The sequence below is a fragment of the Heteronotia binoei genome, chromosome 8 (genome assembly GCF_032191835.1).
Source record: "Heteronotia binoei isolate CCM8104 ecotype False Entrance Well chromosome 8, APGP_CSIRO_Hbin_v1, whole genome shotgun sequence".
Classification (NCBI taxonomy): domain Eukaryota; kingdom Metazoa; phylum Chordata; class Lepidosauria; order Squamata; family Gekkonidae; genus Heteronotia; species Heteronotia binoei.
This window is the reverse complement of record NC_083230.1, coordinates 132806495-132824939: the sequence shown is the minus strand read 5'-3', so window position 1 is coordinate 132824939 and position 18445 is coordinate 132806495. Positions and strand designations below refer to the sequence as shown.

Genomic DNA, 18445 nt, shown 5'->3' with positions numbered 1-18445 from the left:
TCTGAAGGGCAAATTGGCCGCACAGATTCTTTCTGCCCATTCAGCCCAGTGGGCAGGATTGGGTTGCTTTTGCGGCTGCTCTGCGAGGATTTGCCTTCTGGGGATTTGGGCCCCCCCCCCCCCACAGCCAACACAGGCGATGGGGCTGCTGCTGCTGCTACCCCCTTGGGGCATCTGGCCTTGGTCCAGCCAAGCGGCCCTCTGCTTCTGCGCACGCGGCAGCGCTAGAAACTTGCTTGCTCTCTGGTCCCCTTTGGCTGACATCTCAGCGCAGGCCCGGCTGTGGGGGGGGACATGGATTCCCATGGCGATCAGAGACCCCCCAACGCCTCCCTCCCTCCCTCTCCTCGCAGAAGGAGATGCTGCCTTCCTCCCGGCTGGCTGCCCTGCCTCCAGCGTTCAGCACTTGTGCGCTGCCTGCCCAGGCCACGGAGTACAAGTTTGCCTTCATCCAGGTGCCCCAGGACGTAAGTACCAGGGCTGGAGAGGGGAAGCGGGGCTTCCTAGTCATTTATTCAGTTTGGGGGGGTTATATCCTGCCCGACAGGGAGGATAACAGCAAAACCAAACCGTTAAAACCAATAGAAACATAACACAAAATGATGAATGTCACGGGATGCTGGAGCCTTGTGATGCCCTTGGAGAGGGTGGCAGAGCCTGGGGGTGGGGCAGCATGGTACAGCCGGGGGGGGGGGGGTAAAAGAGAGGGTGCTCAGCTCCCGGAGGCAGGCGAGAGAGGCAGGGCTCTCTGGTCCAATCAGGCGGCGGTTCTGAAGGGAGGTGGCGGCTTCGGAGGGGAGGATGTGGGGGGGGGGGGCCCTGGCTGCTTTTGGAGCCAGCCGACTGGATGGGGGGGCTCTCTGTGCCTGTAGGAGGAGGCTCGGGCAGACGCCGTGGACAGCGTGGTGCGGGACATCCAGAACACGCAGTGCCTGTTGAACGTGGAGCACCCGGGCCCCAGCTGCCCGCACGTCACGCTGCAGTTTGCCGACTCCAAGGGCGACGTGGGGCTGGGACTGGTGAAGGAGGGGCTGGTCATGGTGGAGCCCCGGAAGGAAAAGCAGTTCCAGAAAGTGGTAGGCCTCTCCTGCCTGGGGAGATGGGGGAGGGGTTGGGGGCCAGGGCTGGGGGCAGACTCTGACACCGCCACCTCTCTCCTCTGCAGATCACAGAATACCTGAATGCCCAGGAAGCTGCCAAGAGTGCCCGCGTAAGTGGGCCAGGGGGCACCGCCTGGGGGGCGAGGAGGGGATTCCAGTGCCCCTCAGAAGGGGGCGCAGGGGCTGGTGAACTGATGGCCTCTGGCATGGGGGGCTCACCAAGTCAAGCACCCCCCCCCCCCTGAGTCATCTGTTCATCCCACTCTCTCCCTTCCTCTGGCAGCTGAATTTGTGGCGCTACGGAGACTTCCGGGCCGATGATGCTGACGAATTTGGCTACAGCCGCTAGACGCAGATGGTGACAATCCAGAGCAGCCTCCTGAGCCCCAGCTGGGCACCACCAGCAGCCCCCCTCCCTTCGGAACCCCGGCCCCTGCCTGCCTCCCTCTGGAACCTCCTGGAAACCCCCATGGGCCGGGCAGGGCAGGGGGGGAGCTTAGCTCAGCTTCCAGGAATGGCTGGACCATGGGGGGGGGGGAAGGGGCAACTGGAGGCTGCCTCTCTCTCTCTCTCTCTGCCCCCCCCAAGCCTGCTTCTGTCTCCAGGCAAGTGAGGCGGGGGGAGGCCCGATTGTGAGGCTTTGGAAGCAAATAAAAGTAGTCAAAAGCTGGGCGAGGCTGTGTCTCATTTCAGGGTGTGCGTGACGTCTTCCCTAGCACAGCAAATGGGCAGGGGGCCTAGCGGGCAGAAATCTCTTGCTCTGCTCACTTGCCCCCACCTTCTCTGGGGGAAGGAGACAGGCCAGACCCCTCCAGCAGCCACCGTGGCTACGCTCTGGGTGGACAGGAGGACAAGAAGGGTGTGTGGGGGCCAGAAGTGTCATGGGGAACCAAGGCCTTGGCACCGCTGGGCAGAGTGCTGGGCCCTGCCCCTGAGATGCGTGTGAGAGCGGAGGAGACACGAGGGTGAGGGTGAGCACTGGGGGGCCGCAGGGCTGCATGTGGGGGGCAGTGCTTAAGGACTCGGAGTTGGGAGTAAGCGTGAAAGAGCTCCGTGTCCGGCTGACGCTAAGTTGTTCAGGGTGGGGAGAAGCAGGGAGGGTTGAGAGCTGTGGAGTCTTGTGAGCAGAAATTCTGCTTTGTGAGCTACTGGCGTTCAAGTGGGGAGCTACTGAATAAATTACTTTGCTCTGGGGCCATTTTTCCTGAGCTGAGACAAAAATGTGTGAGCTGGAGGCTAAAAAGCTGAGCTAGCTCACACTCACTCAGCTCAGAGGGAACACTGGTGGGGTGGTGCTTCAGAGGGGGGCTGCCTGTGCCACGGATGGCGCCAACGGAGGCTCTGGGCCTGGGCCTCCCAGCTCGAGGATGCTGCTGGCTTTGTAGCTCACCACCCCCTGGGAAGCTGTTTTCGTTCTTCACTGGAGCAGACGGGTTGTTTTGATCTGCTTACTGTTCTTTAGGGCAGGGAGCTGTTCCTGTTGGCAGCAAAGGAGAGCACTCACAGTTGTGGGTCTAAATTAAGGGTGGGAAGGCACCGGCTGGATAGGAGGAGAGCGAGAGTTCTTCAGCAGTGGAATCTGTCCTGGAGGGAGGAGGTGAGATCCTCCGCCCCCCCCCCCCCGCCGGCAGCCTTGAAGCAGCAGCTGGACAAACCCTGGCCAGGGATGCTCTTCTAGGCTGATCCTGCCTTGAGCACGGGGTTGGACTAGATGGCCTCTATGGCCCCTTCCAGCTCCGGGATCCCAAGATCCTGTGTCAAGGCTGGCTGAGCAGGCCTCAGCGTGGGCAGGTGCAAAGTAAGGCACATGGGAGCCCAAAATCCTAATGACAAATATACACTGATGGGATCCAAACTGGCGGAGACTGGGCGGGAGAAAGATCTTGGAGCCATGATAGGGAACTCACTGAAGATCTGACTCTGCAACTGCCATTAAAAAGAGGCCAGTGCCATGCTGGGGATTCTTAGGAAGGGGGGTTGAAAGCAAATCCGCAGGATCATAAAACTCTGGGGTAGCCACATTTGGAATACAATCCTAGAGTTGGAAGGGACCTCCAGGGTCATCTAGTCCAACCCCCTGCACAATGCAGGGAACTCACAAACCCCTCCCCCTAAATGCACAGGATCCTCTTTGCTGTCAGGTGGCCATCCAGCCTCTGTTGAAAAACCTCCAAGGAAGGAGAGCCCACCACCTCCCCAGGAGGAAGCCTGTTCCACTGAGGAACCGCTCTAAACTCACAAACCCCTCCCCCTAAATGCACAGGATCCTCTTTGCTGTCAGGTGGCCATCCAGCCTCTGTTGAAAAACCTCCAAGGAAGGAGAGCCCACCACCTCCCCAGGAGGAAGCCTATGTATAGTTCAACATACCTCAAAATAGATATTGCAGCATTGGAAAAGGTTCAGAAAAGGGCAACTAAAATGATAAGGGAGACAGAACACCTTCCCTAAGAAGAAAGGTTATAGTTTGGAGAAACGTCAACTGAGGGGTGACATGATAGAGGTTTACAAGATTATGCATAGGATAGAGAAGGTAGAGAAGTACTTTTCTCTCTTTCTCACAGTACAAGAACTTGTGGGCAATCCATGAAATTAAGGAGCAGAAGGCTTAGAACAGATAAAAGGAAGTCATCCTTCACCCAAAGAGTAGTTAACACATGGAATTCACTGCCACAGGAGGTGGTGGCTGCTGCAAGCATAGACAATTCCAAGAGCAGACTGGATAAACATCTGGAACAAAGGTCCATCATGGCCTATTAGCCACAGTGTACAGTTGGAACTCTCTGTCTGGGACAGTGATGCTCTGTATTATTGGTGTTTGGGGGGCCACGTGGGAGGCCTTCTAGTGTCCTGGCCCCACTGATGGACCTTCTGATGGCACCTGGGGTTTTTTTGGCCACTGTGTGACACAGAGTGTTGGACTGGAGAGGCCATTGGCCTGATCCAACATGGCTTCTCTTATGTCTGGGGCAGTGATGCTCTGTATTCAGGGTGCTTGGGGGGGGGACAGTGGGAGGGCTTCTAGTGTCCTGGCCCCACTGATGGACCTCCTGGTGGTGCTTGGTTTTCTTGGCCACTGTGTGACACAGAGTGTTGGACTGGATGGGCCACTGGCCTGATCCAACAGGGCTTCTCTTATGTTCTTATGTGACACAGAGTGTTGGACTGGAGGGGCCACTGGCCTGATCCAACATGGCTTCTCTTATGTTCTTATGTGACACAGAGTGTTGGACTGGAGGGGCCATTGGCCTGATCCAACAGGGTTTCTCTTATGTTCTTATGTGACACAGAGTGTTGGACTGGAGGGGCCATTGGCCTGATCCAACAGGGCTTCTCTTATGTTCTTATGTGACACAGAGTGTTGGACTGGATGGGCCACTGGCCTGATCCAACAGGGTTTCTCTTATGTTCTTATGTGACACAGAGTGTTGGACTGGAGGGGCCATTGGCCTGATCCAACAGGGCTTCTCTTATGTTCTTATGTGACACAGAGTGTTGGACTGGAGAGGCCATTGGCCTGATCCAACATGGCTTCTCTTATGTCTGGGGCAGTGATGCTCTGTATTCTGGGTGCTTGGGGGGGCACAGTGGGAGGGCTTCTAGTGTCCTGGCCCCACTGATGGACCTCCTGGTGGTGCTTGGTTTTCTTGGCCACTGTGTGACACAGAGTGTTGGACTGGATGGGCCACTGGCCTGATCCAACAGGGCTTCTCTTATGTTCTTATGTGACACAGAGTGTTGGACTGGAGGGGCCACTGGCCTGATCCAACAGGGCTTCTCTTATGTTCTTATGTGACACAGAGTGTTGGACTGGAGGGGCCATTGGCCTGATCCAACATGGCTTCCCTTATGTTCTTATGTGACACAGAGTGTTGGACTGGATGGGCCATTGGCCTGATCCAACAGGGCTTCTCTTATGTTCTTATGTGACACAGAGTGTTGGACTGGAGGGGCCATTGGCCTGATCCAACAGGGCTTCTCTTATGTTCTTATGTGACACAGAGTGTTGGACTGGATGGGCCACTGGCCTGATCCAACAGGGCTTCTCTTATGTTCTTATGTGACACAGAGTGTTGGACTGGATGGGCCATTGGCCTGATCCAACATGGCTTCTCTTATGTTCTTATGTGACACAGAGTGTTGGACTGGAGGGGCCACTGGCCTGATCCAACATGGCTTCTCTTATGTTCTTATGTGACACAGAGTGTTGGACTGGATGGGCCACTGGCCTGATTTAGCATGGCTTCTCTGATGTTCTTCTGTGACACAGAGTGTTGGACTGGAGGGGCCATTGGCCTGATCCAACAGGGCTTCTCTTATGTTCTTATGTGACACAGAGTGTTGGACTGGATGGGCCACTGGCCTGATTCAACAGGGCTTCTCTTATGTTCTTATGTGACACAGAGTGTTGGACTGGATGGGCCATTGGCCTGATCCAACAGGGCTTCTCTTATGTTCTTATGTGACACAGAGTGTTGGACTGGATGGGCCACTGGCCTGATCCAACAGGGCTTCTCTTTTGTGACACAGAGTGTTGGACTGGATGGGCCATTGGCCTGATCCAACAGGGCTTCTCTTATGTTCTTATGTGACACAGAGTGTTGGACTGGATGGGCCACTGGCCTGATCCAACAGGGCTTCTCTTATGTTCTTATGTGACACAGAGTGTTGGACTGGATGGGCCACTGGCCTGATCCAACAGGGCTTCTCTTATGTTCTTATGTGACACAGAGTGTTGGACTGGATGGGCCACTGGCCTGATCCAACATGGCTTCTCTTATGTGAAGGAGAAGAAGCAGCCAGCCTCTCTGGTTCTTGGCCCTGATGGAATCCCAGTGCAGCGAGTGAGCCAGAGGGGGAGGCCTTGGCTTCTGTGCCCTCCTTCGTGTGGGCCCTCCCTCCTTGAGCGGTGGTGGGGAACACTGTGTGAAGCAGGACCTTGGAGTAAATGAGCCAGAGGTCTGCTGGGACTTCTCTGACCTGCTGCTGCTGCGTTTTGGCCAAGCTAGTAAAGTCAGCAGCAGCCTCAAGGTAGCAGATGCCTTCCTGTTCTGGCAGAGCTGCTCTCCCCTGCTCTCCTCTCCTTCCGCCTGGCCTTGTGCTTTCAGATGGATGTGGGATTGGGCCAGGACTTCTGTGTTGTTCAGGAAACATGTAAGAAAGCCCGAGGCCAGCAGCACAAGTCCTCCTCTGCCCCACCACAGACGTTGGAGCTCCTGAGGAGGCCGTGCGTCCCGGATACAGGCAATCTATGTCCCAGCTGGCCCCAAAGCACAGCATTTCCCCCCAGTACAGTGTGGACATGCTGGAAATTGAAAGCACAGCAGAGCAAAGAGGGAGGAACCCTGCCAAAGAACAAAGTGCAGAAGTACAGAAGGAGGGCCTCTGGAGCCCACTGCCTCAGGTGGCTGAGAGCTGCCTGCTAGACATTCCGAGGAGATGGCAGTGCAGGAAGGGTCCACGGCCCTTCTTGGGAGACATCTGCAGGGATTGGACGGGTGGCGGATGCCATTCCGTAAAACGCAGAGGAGAGAAGCACCAGTGGAAGCAACAGCTTCCTCCCAGGAAAGATGCCAAGTGGAAACCTCATAGCCAGCTTTCAGTCAGGGCTGCTGTTGAGATCTCCACAGGCAGAGAGAGAGAGGGGAGAAGATCTCGGGGTTGTAGTGGAGTTCTTAATGAAAACGTCAGTGTATGGCCATGGTGAAAAAGGCAAACATCATTGTGAAGGGACTGAGAATGAAGCAGCCAATGTTGTAATGCCCTCGGCTAGATCTATGAGGCAGCCTGGTCTGGAGCTGTGGGTGCAGCCCTGGCCTCTGTATCTCAACAAGGACGCTGCGGGGGGAGTACAGAAGGAGGCAGCCAGGAGAAAGCCTTGGCCTTCTTAAAAGCGAAATACTGAAAGCGCAATCACAGACGATTCCTATGAGAAGAAAAAATGGAAAAAGCCTAAAGAAGCTGAAGTTGCTCCATAAACAGCTCTCTAAAGACTTTAGAAATAAAGACTCCTTTAGGAATTGGAAGGAGGGCCTTGTAACCAAGGATGAATATAAACAAATCACCAGTGCTTGTAGAGAAAACGTTAGGAAAGCTAAAGCTCAGTATGAGCTTAGGCTGGCCAAAGATGCTGAAAACAACAAAAAAGGGTTCTTATGTTCAGAGTAAGAAAAAGAGCAAGAATATGGTGGGCCCATTGCGAGGGCAAGGAAGTGAAATTCTAACGGGTAATGAAGAGAGGGCAGAACTGCTCAATTCCTACTTTTCCTCAGTCGTCTCTTCTGAGGGAAACAGTGCTCAACATGGCAAAAACAGAATATATAATGAGGGTATGAAGTTCTAACCTAGGATCAGCGTAGGGGTAGTACATAAACACCTCGTTTCTTTAAATGAAACTAAGTCCCCAGGGCCAGATGAATTGCATCCAAGGGTTCTAAAAGAGTTTGCAGATGTAATTTCTGAGCCTCTAGCCATTATTTTTGAGAATTCTTGGAGAACAGGAGAGGTGCCGGAAGACTGGAGGCGGGCGAATGTTGTCCCCATCTTCAAGAAGGTGAAAAAAAAAAGGATCTGGGAAACTATTGACCCGTCAGCTTGACGTCTATACCTGGAAAAGTTTTAGAACAAATCATCAAACAGTCAGTCCTGGAACATTTAGAAAGAGTGGATGTGATGACTAAGAGACAGCATGGTTTTCTCAAGAACAAGTCATGTCAAACTAACCTGATCTCTTTTTTTGAGAAAGTGACTACCTTGCTGGATCAGGGGAATGCTGTAGGCATCGTTTATCTTGATTTCAGTAAGGCTTTTGATAAGGTTCCATATACTGTCCTTGTTGACAAGTTGGTAAAATGTGGTTTGGATCCTGTTACCGTTAGGTGAATCTGTAACTGGTTGACAGATCGCACCCAAAGAGTGCTTGTGAATGGTTCCTCATCCTCTTGGAGAGGAGTGATAAGTGGAGTGCCTCAAGGATCTGTCCTGGGACCTGTTTTGTTCAACATCTATATCAATGATTTGGATGAAGGAATAGAGGAAATGCTTATTAAATTTGCAGATGATACTAAATTGGGAGGGGTTGCAAACACAGAAGAAGACAGAAACAGGATACAGGATGATCTTGACAGGCTAAAACCAATAAAATGAATTTTAACAGGGATAAATGGAAAGTTTTGCACTTAGGAAGGAAAAGTCCCATGCATAGTTATTAGATGGGGGAGACTTGTCTTAGCAGTAGTCTGTGCGAAAAAGATCTTGAGGTCTTAGTGGACCATACGCTGAACATGAGGCAACAGTGTGAAGCGGTGGCTAAAAAGGCAAATGCAATTTTGGGCTGTATCAACAGAAGTATAGGGTCCAGATCACATGATGTGATGGTATCGCTTTATTCTGCTCTGGTAAGACCTCACCTGGAGTCTTGTGTTCGGTTTTGGGCACCACATTTTAAGAAGGATATAGACAAGCTGGAACGGGTCCAGAGGAGGGCAATGGAGATGGTGAGGGGTCTGGAGACCAAGTCCTATGAAGAAAGGTTGAAGGAGCTGGGGATGTTTGCCTGGAGAGGAGGCAGCTGAGCGGTGATAGGATCACCATCTTCAAGTCCTTGAAGGGCTGTCATATAGAGGATGGTGTGGAATTGTTTTCTGTGGCCTCAGAAGGTAGGACCAGAACCAACAGGCTGAAATTAAATCAAAAGAGTTTCCGGCTCAACATCAGGAAGAACTTCCTGACCGTTAGAGCGATTCCTCAGTGGAACAGGCTTCCTCCTTGGGAGGTGGTGGGCTCTCCTTCTTTGGAGGTTTTTCAACAGAGGCTAGATGGCCATCTGACAGCAATGAAGATCCTGTGCATTTAGGGAGAGGTGTTTGTGAGTTTGCTGCATTGTGCAGGGGGTTGGACTAGATGACCCTAGAGATCCCTTCCAACTCTATGATTCTATGATTCCATGCCCTGTTGTTGGCCCTGCAGAGGAACTGGCTGGCCACTGTGTGACCAGATGCTGGACTAGGTGGACCCTCACTGGTCTGATCCAGCAGGGCTCTTCTGATGTCCTTATGAAGGCCTCAGCCTCTCTGCCCTGTTGTTGGTCCTTCAAAGGAACTGGCTGGCCACTGTGTGAGGCAGGAGGCTAGACTAGAGGGACCCTTACTGGTCTGACCCAGCAGGGCTCTTCTGATGTTGTTCTCAGGGGAAGGCCTCAGCCTCCATGCCCTATTGTTGGCCCTTCAGAGGAACTGGTTGGCCACTGTGTGAGACAGGAGGCTGGACTAGATGGACCCTCTCTGGTCTGACCCAGCAGGGCTCTTCTGATGTTTCTCAGAGGAAGGCCTCAGCCTCTCTGCTCTGTTGTTGGCTCTCCAGAGGAACTGGGTGGCCATTGTGTGAGACAGGAGGCTGGACTAGATGGACCCTCCCTGGTCTGACCCAGCAGGGCTCTTCTGATGTTTCTCAGAGGAAGGCCTCAGCCTCTATGCCCTGTTGTGGGCCCTCCAGAGGAACTGGTTGGCCCGTGGGAGACAGGAGGCTGCACTAGGTGGACCCTCCCTGGTCTGACCCAGCAGGGCTCTTCTGATGTTCCTCTCAGGGGAAGGCCTCAGCCTCTCTGCCTTGTTGTTGGCCCTCCAGAGGAACTGGGTGGCCATTGTGTGAGACAGGAGGCTGGACTAGATGGACCCTCCCTGGTCTGACCCAGCAGGGCTCTTCTGATGTTTCTCAGAGGAAGGCCTCAGCCTCTCTGCCCTGTTGTTGGTTGTCCAGAGAAACTTGTTGGCCACCGTGTGAGACGGGATGCTGGATCAGATGGACTCTCATCCAGCAGGGCTCTTGTTAAGTTCCTAGGGTCCAGAGTCCTTTTGTTTATTAAGAATAATCTCCTTTGACTGGAGGTCTTGAGCCATTTAATAAAAGCACAGTACAAATATCAATAAGAATGAAAGAATGATTTTAAAAATTATGCTGCTAGTAAATTTGTAAAATTGTCATGTTCATACTTAGCAGGAGAGCATCTCAAAGATATTATAATAGACAAGGAGTTGGCCACAGACTGCAGAACTAACACAAGCCCACTGTAGGAATCTAACTGCGGTGCAGTGGCTACTTGGTGCTTGCTCAAAATGGGGGGAATCCAAAGTTCTTGCAAGGAGAATGATGCATCACAGTGGTCTGAATCCTGCTAGAGGAGCTGCGCCAGGTGTCCAGAGAATGAGGAAGTAGCCAGTTGCCTCCTCAGTTCAGCTGCAGGCAAAACATCCAGTCTCCTGAGCATAAATGTGCAGCGATTGCTAGAACAGGGCGATGTTTCAAGTATGGAGACTAATGGGGGGTGGGGGGAGAGATTGCACAGGTCGCGCTTAGAACTTTGTGCTGGTTCTTCTATCGAGTTCGATTCCCCTGTTCTTGATCTCTCTCAGGGCTTTGTAAGAGCCCATATTTTGGATCCTTGTGATGGGAAGCGAAAGACTTGCATCTGCTGTCCACTGGCTGCTCCGCGGCACTTCTGCAACGACCTCCCCAGGAGGGACTTCAGTCTCAGTTTAAACGCGCAAAGCCGAGTTCTACCTTCCGGTGGGCGCTGGAGAAATCCTGTCCTGCAGCTGCTCCAAGGGCCCAGAGTTCAGTTCTGCGCTTGTGGAAGGAAGCCCCAGGTGGGAGCAGAAGACCAGCGAGCTGCAGGGAGGCAGGCCAGGGATGGAAGCCTGGCCTTTGTCTCCCCCTGGGGCGGAAGGCTTTGACTTGTTGCCAAGCAGGGGAGGCGAGCTGCCGCCCTCGGGCAAGTGTCTCTTTTTCCATCCCAGCGCCGTCGTTCTCGAGCAGCAGGAGGAGGGCCTGATGGCGGAATCAGGCGGGTGAAATCCAATATTGATTACTGAGCAAATTCCAGCCCTCTCTGGTTACGCAATCCGACGGGCGCTTAATTGGATGTTTGCAGGCTCTGGTCACTGGGGTGACTCTTCCCTGCGCTCTGCCGGGGGGGGGGGGGCTGGGGCGGGAGCGCGCCGTCTGGCTGAGCTGCTCCCTGGAGCGGGAGGGGCCGCTCGGGCCTTGGCCACACCAGACGCTTGCTGGGGGGCAGGGGGGGGGGCACTGTGCTGCAGTCTCTGCACCCCGGGGGCTCTCGCGGGCAGGAAAGCTCTGGCTGGAAGGCGCTCCTTCTTCTCCACCGGCCGGGGCTCCGTCTCCACGCCAGGCCTTCAGGAAAGGGCGCTCCCGCCGCCTCCTCCGGGGCTGCGCTGGATGCTCCGAATGCCGCGGGAATCGTGGCCACAACGCAGCGGCCCTGGGGGGGGGGGGCAGGCAGGGGGAGCCCCCGGGAGGGGGAGGAGCCGCTGTCCCCGGGGCTGATGCAGGCAGCGCCCGCCTAGCCCTCGGGGAGCTGCTTCGGCTCTTCAGGCCGCTCTCGGGCAGGGAAGGCGCCCCGCTCCTCTGGGCCTCTGCAGCGGGGGGGGAGCCTTGTGGCCCCAGAGGACGGCGGGCAGGGCTGCTGGGACCCCCGGGGCGGAGGCGGCCTGCCGGGCTCCTGGAAAGCTCAGTCCAATTACAGTGAAGGGAGAGCATCAATTCTTGCAACATGCCCTCCATTGCCCTGAGCTGTAATTACGTTCAAATTAAATTAGCGTAGCCCTCTGAGTAGCGCATCAACAGCAGCCCGCCCGCCGCGCCACCCCGGGGGTCCCCGCAGGGAGCCGCCGCCGCCGCCCCCCCTGCTCCGGAGGGGGCCAGTGAGAGACGAGGCCTCTGAGCCTGAGCGGGCAGCCCGCCCCTCCAGCCACCCCCCCCGCCCCTCTCTCGCCAGCAGGCCCCCCAGGGGCGCGCAGGGAGGCGGAGCGCCATAGAAGGACAGGGAGGCCGTCCCAGCCCTGCACAAAGGTGGCTCCGTTGTGTCCTTCTCTGCAGCAGTCCGGGCCCCAGAAGGATCAAGGCCAGCAGCTTCAGGGAGACTCACCGCGAAAGGCCACAACCCACCCGGCCCTGCTCCTTGTCCACTCAGACCAGGGTCTGCTCCGGCAGAGAGAGGTCTCCCCCAGCACCTCCCGCCTGCTCTTTTCCACTGGAGATGCGTCCAGGGATTCACCCTGGCAGCGAAATGGACCATCCTGGGTCAGAGGGGATGGGATCAACATCTGGAGCAGAGGCCCATCAGTGGCTCTTAGCCACAGCGTATTGTTGGAACTCTCTGTCTGGGGCAGGGATGCTCTGTAATCTTGGTGCTTGGAGGGGCATAGTGGGAGGGCTTCTAGTGTCCTGGCCCCACTGATGGACCTCCTGATGGCACCTGTTTTTTTTTTACCACTGTGTGACACAGAGTGCTGGACTGGACTGGACTGATCCAACATGGCTTCTCTTATGTGACACAGAGAGTTAGACTGGATGGGCCATTTGGCGTGATCCAACATGGCTTCTTTTATGTGACACAGAGTGTTGGACTGGATGGGCCATTGGCCTGATCCAACATGGCTTCTCTTATGTTCTTATGGCCCCACTGATGGACCTCCTGATGGCACCTGGGTTTTTGGCCACTGTGTGACACAGAGTATTGAACTGGATGGGCCTTTGGCCTGATCCAACATGGCTTCTCTTATGTTCTTATATCAGGGGCAGTAATGCTCTGTATTTTTGGTGTTCGGGGGCAACAGTGGGAGGGTTTCTGCTGTCCTGGCCCCACTGATGGACCTCCTGATGGCACCTGGGTTTTTTGGCCACTATGTGACACAGAGTGTTGGACTGGATGGCCCATTGGCCTGATCCAACAGGGCTTCTCTTATGTTCTTATGTGACACAGAGTGTTGGACTGGATGGGCCATTGGCCTGATCCGACATGGCTTCTCTTAAGTTCTTATGTGACACAGAGTGTTGGACTGGATGGCCCATTGGCCTGATCCAACAGGGCTTCTCTTATGTTCTTATGTGACACAGAGTGTTGGACTGGATGGGCCATTGGCCTGATCCGACATGGCTTCTCTTAAGTTCTTATGTGACACAGAGTGTTGGACTGGATGGGCCATTGGCCTGATCCGACATGGCTTCTCTTATGTTCTTATGTGACACAGAGTGTTGGACTGGATGGGCCATTGGCCTGATCCGACATGGCTTCTCTTGTGTTCTTATGTGACACAGAGTGTTGACTGGATGGCCCATTGGCCTGATCCAACATGGCATCTCTTATATTCTTAAGCAAAGTGAAATGAGGAAATTGAATTCAAGACCCACCAGAGGACGGATTCACAAAAGAGTTTGTGCTTATGAGTGTGAATGGAAGGAGCCTTCCTCCTCCTTTTATTTCTCCCCACATGTGTTTGAATTGGCAGAGATGAGACCCTCTCATGGATGTCTTCAAAAATTCTAATCTTCATACCGGTAACAAGAAAGGGCTCCTGTGATGGGGAAATGGGGGAGGGGGGGTGGAGCCAGAAGCTCTAATTGCAATTAAAAGAGATTTGAATAATTTGCCAGGAGAACCAGGCAGCAAAAGAATTGTGCCGCGGAAGGGTCAATGTTTCCTCAAATTGTAAATTGAGAAACCCAACATCAAACTGAGGCCTGGAGAACAGATGGGAGCCTCCTACAGAAAGTGGGGGAGGAAGTGGAAGGGGGGGAACTCCGAGGAGAAGGCCTTTCCCAGATGGGTCCCTCACGCTTAACTCCTGCTGGGGCCACAGCCTGCCAGTTCCTGCTGGCCTTCCCTGGGGGGTGGAGCCTCCGGACAGAGCGGCCTCACATTCTCGGCCAGGTGTGGGACCTTCCTCGCAATGGATGACCAGGCTCCTTTCGGTCTTCAGGGTCTGGGGTTTTAATGACTGCATTTCCTCATTGCAACTGCAAACCCAAACCTGAAAATCTTCACTTCCTCATAATCATAGAATCCTAGAGTTGGAAGGGACCTCCAGGGTCATCTAGTCCAACCCCCTGCACAATGCAGGAAACTCACAAATACCTCCCCCTCAATTCACAGGAAGAGCCCCGTGGCGCAGAGTGGTAAAGCTACAGTACTGCAGTACTCAGCTCAAGACCTGAGTTTGATCCCGGTGGAAGTTGGTTTCAGGTAGCCAGCTCCAGGTTGACTCAGCCTTCCATCCTTCCGGGGTCGGTAAAAGGAGTACCCAGCTTGCTGGGGGGGAAAGTGTAGATGACTGGGGATGGCAATGGCAAACCACCCCATAAAAAGTCTGCCATGAAAACGTTGTGAAAGCAACGTCACCCTAGAGTCGGAATCAACTGGTGCTTGCACAGGGGACTACCTTTTTAAACTCACAGGATCTTCATTGCTGTCAGATGGCCATCTAGCCTCTGTTTAAAAACCTCCAAGGAAGGAGAGCCCACCACCTCCCCAGGAGGAAGCCTGTTCCACTGAGGAACCCCTCTAAACTCACAAACACCTCCCCCTAAATTCACAGGATCTTCATTGCTGTCAGATGGCCATCTAGCCTCTGCTGAAAAACCTCCAAGGAAGGAGAGCCCACCACCTCCCCAGGAGGAAGCCTGTTCCACTGAGGAACCGCTCTAAACTCACAAACCCCTCCCCCTAAATTCACAGGACCCTCATTGCTGTCAGATGGCCATCTAGCCTCTGTAGAAAAATCTCCAAGGAAGGAGAGCCCACCACCTCCCAAGGAAGCCTGTTCCACTGAGGAACCCCTCTAAACTCACAAACCCCTCCCCCTAAATTCACAGGATCCTCATTGCTATCAGATGGCCATCTAGCCTCTGTTGAAAAACCTCCAAGGAAGAAGAGCCCTCCACCTCCTGAGGAGGAAGCCTGTTCCACTGAGGAACCGCTCTAAACTCACAAACACCTCCCCCTAAACTCACAGGATCTCCATTGCTGTCAGATGGCCATCTAGCCTCTGTTGAAAAACCTCCAAGGAAGGAGAGCCCACCACCTCCCAAGGAAGCCTGTTCCACTGAGGAACCCCTCTAAACTCACAAACCCCTCCCCCTAAATTCACAGGATCCTCATTGCTGTCAGATGGCCATCTAGCCTGTTTCAAAACCTCCAAGGAAGGAGAGCCCACCACCTCCCAGGGAGGAAGCCTGTTCCACTGAGGAACCCCTCTAAACTCACAAACCCCTCCCCCTAAATCCACAGGATCCTCATTGCTGTCAGATGGCCATCTAGCCTCTGTTGAAAAACCTCCAAGGAAGGAGAGCCCACCACCTCCCAAGGAGGAAGCCTGTTCCACTGAGGAACCCCTCTAAACTCACAAACCCCTCCCCCTAAATTCACAGGATCCTCATTGCTGTCAGGTGGCCATCTTGCCTCTGTAGAAAAACCTCCAAGGAAGGAGAGCCCACCACCTCCCAAGGAAGCCTGTTCCACTGAGGAACCGCTTTAACAATCAGGAAGTTCTTCCTAATGTTGAGCCGGAAACTCTTTTGATTTAATTTCAACCCACTGGTTCTGGTCCTATCTTCCGGGACCACAGAAAACAATTCCACACCAGCAATGGCAAAAGTGTGGTGGTACAGAAAGACACACAATGATGGGTCTGGGACTGGAGCTCACACCAGGCAGCTGCTGGACTTGTGTTCATTGCCCAGTGCAGAAGGCCAAGGGACTGAATCAGGACACAGGATCCTTGTCTCACTCTGAGAGGCTGATTTCTCTGCCTCCAGCATTTCTCCTCTGCTCTCATCCCGCTATGGACACTCCGCTTTGTATCTCAGCATCCGGACTCCTTTCTACAGAAGGCCCCTCCCCCTTCAGACTGGGAAATGAGGGCTCAGGGTTCCCCCTCCCGGCTTGTATCTGACGAAGGGGGCTTTGGCTCTCATCAGCTCATCCGCTGGGAATCACATTGCTGGTGTCTTAGATTCTGCTGGACTTGGACTGAGCTGGTTAAACACTGCATTTCTCTACCATTACTAAATTGTATAAAGTTAACACAAAGTAATAGCAAAACCTCTCACTCATGCATTTTTGGCATACATCAAAAATGCTCTGATGTGAAATGATAAATCAGCTTTGTGCTTTTTCTGCGGGTTGCTGAGAGACACTAAAGCAAAGCATTGCTGCAGATTCAGGGCCTCCCAGTGATATGTCAAGACACCCAGGCGGCCAGGGCGAGCGGGAATTGCTGCTTCCGGATCTTGCAGCCAGGAGACTGACCGGAGAGGATCCTCAGGGCCAGGGCCGGCCTTGGTCCACCTGACCTTGGCCCCCCTTCCGTTTCCAGGCCAAATCCAAGGCCCTGGAGCTGGCAACCTTCAAAGACCGAAAACAAAGGAGGAAGTGCTGACAAAGCCCTACAAAAGCATGACAACTCATGGCCAAAATTATTAACAATGTTTGTAATAAAGACGACTTGAAATTAAATGGAAATCGTGTTCTTCTCTAGAATTACAATTCATACAAAATTTATACAACAGGCAAAGGCACTTGTAGCACTCAAAAAAAATTCATATACAGATTTCTTGACCCAAAGCATAAAATCCCGTTGAACTGGGGTAATGTATACACGTGGAGTTCCAATATACTAAATGATTCAAAATTTGATTCTCTTTAAAATTCCACATGGAGGATAATTTGAACTCTCTTCTGGATGCAAAAGTTGTCTCTGGTGTCCCCAACAAATTCCGGCAACAGGGCTGCTAGCTGGGACCAGCCGTTTCATAGAAAGCTTCTTCAGGCTCCGGAACAAGGCCCCAGGACAACGACACACCTCCCATCCAATGCAACTCTCCCATACATCCAGTCGAAGAAAATGCGTGGGCTTCTCCTGGACAATCCAAGGAAGGGCCTTCTCGGGCATGGCACCACACAGCGGTTCATCCCCAAGGACTTTTGTTTTGATTGATGTTGACATCTCCTTCCGCTCCTGTGTCATAGAGTTGTCAGGCAGGTACATTAGCAAAAAAGATGCTGTTCACAAATTTCATATCAACAAAATCCTAACATCAGCGATGTCACCTACAGGTTTTAATGGGCAGTGATCTCAACCCTCAGTTCCCGCCCCCGCCATTTCCCTGCTGCCATTTAGTTGCTGAGGGGGGGGTGGGCAGGAAGCAACAGCGAGAGCTCACCAGTCATAGTGAGTAGGTGGCAATTTGAATGTGAATTGCTGCTGGGTCTGTGTCTTTGTACATATCTTTTAGATTTGGGTCCGAATGGGTTTTAGGACTGTCTTAAAATGCCCTGGTTCTAACTGTTGACAGCCCTGATCAGGTAGAAAGACAGGAAATAAATTCTGCAGATCAAGAAAGAAAGAAGCACTGCCTCGACCTGTTTGATAGATCCAAATAGGCAGCCGCGTTGGTCTGAAGTAGTAGAACAAAATAGGAGTCGATTGCACCTTTAAGACCAACTTGGTTTTATTCAGAAGGTAAGCTTTCGTGTGCCTGCACACCTCTTCAGACGAGGAATGAGGGACAGTAAGCAGAGCCACATATAGCTGGCAGGGTTTGGAATGCAAAGTGGTACAAAAAAATCCAATAGCAGAATAGTAAAATTTACAAATTCAGAAACCCCACCAGCTCTATGTGACTCTGCTTACTGTCCCTCATTCCTCGTCTGAAGAAGGGGGCATGCACACGAAAGCTTGCATTCTGAATAAAACTAAGTTGGTCTCAAAGGTGCAGTCAACTCCTATTTTGGACCTGTTTGAAGTTAGGGCTGCCCCCCCCCCCCCTGACAATTCCATATCTCCAACCAAAAGAACAAATGAGTGTGTGTTACCACATGTGTGTTTGTGTGTGTGGAGAAGCATTTAGGTAGTGATCCCAGTTTTGAAAATAGGGGTGTGGGTCTATTTTCTTTCCTTGGGGAGTCTGTATGAGCCCCCCCCCCCCAGCCTTTTCCCTGCAAGACTCTCACTCGTAATTTCCCTTCCCAGGTCACAAGGGCTGGAAAGACAATGGGAAACCACTCCTTCTGTCCTGTCCCCGCTCCAACTTGAAAGACCCCCCCTTCCCCCAAAGGTAACCCAGAAATCCTGACTCCCTCCCAGCACAGCCGGGGGGCGGGGGAAGAAAGCCCCACAGCACAGTCTGCTTTGGGGTCTGCCCAACTCATAGAATTCTAGAATCGTAGAGTTGGAAGGGATCTCCAGGGTCATCTAGTCCAACCCCTGCACAATGCAGGAAACTCACAAGTACCTCCCCCTAAATCCACAGGATCCGGATTGCATTGCATCCTCATTGCATTGTCCTTGAGGGGGTGCGGAAGGCCCTCTGACGGCCACCATCATTTTAAAAAGGTTCGGTGTCTGACTCGGTTTGCTCAGCTGCTCTTTTGCACATATGCTTGGACTATCGTGCCTGGGGGGGGGGGGGGACAGCTACTCTCCATTCCAGCCCTTCCAATTGGTGGTGCGACCTGGCAGCCTCCACACCCTCCCTCCGGCAGCAGGGCCCA

General features: G+C 53.3%; 1 protein-coding gene across 1 annotated transcript in view; it reads left to right on the top strand.

Annotated features, from left to right (window-relative positions):
* Positions 1-1770, top strand: part of SND1 (staphylococcal nuclease and tudor domain containing 1) — a 156360-nt gene extending 154590 nt beyond the window's left edge. The window contains exons 11-14 of the mRNA XM_060246068.1: positions 354-467; positions 873-1076; positions 1166-1210; positions 1384-1770. Of these exons, the coding sequence (XP_060102051.1) occupies positions 354-467; positions 873-1076; positions 1166-1210; positions 1384-1449 (429 nt within the window). The 3' untranslated portion in view covers positions 1450-1770. The remainder of the gene's footprint in view (positions 1-353; positions 468-872; positions 1077-1165; positions 1211-1383) is intronic.
* The last annotated feature ends 16675 nt before the right edge of the window (positions 1771-18445 follow it).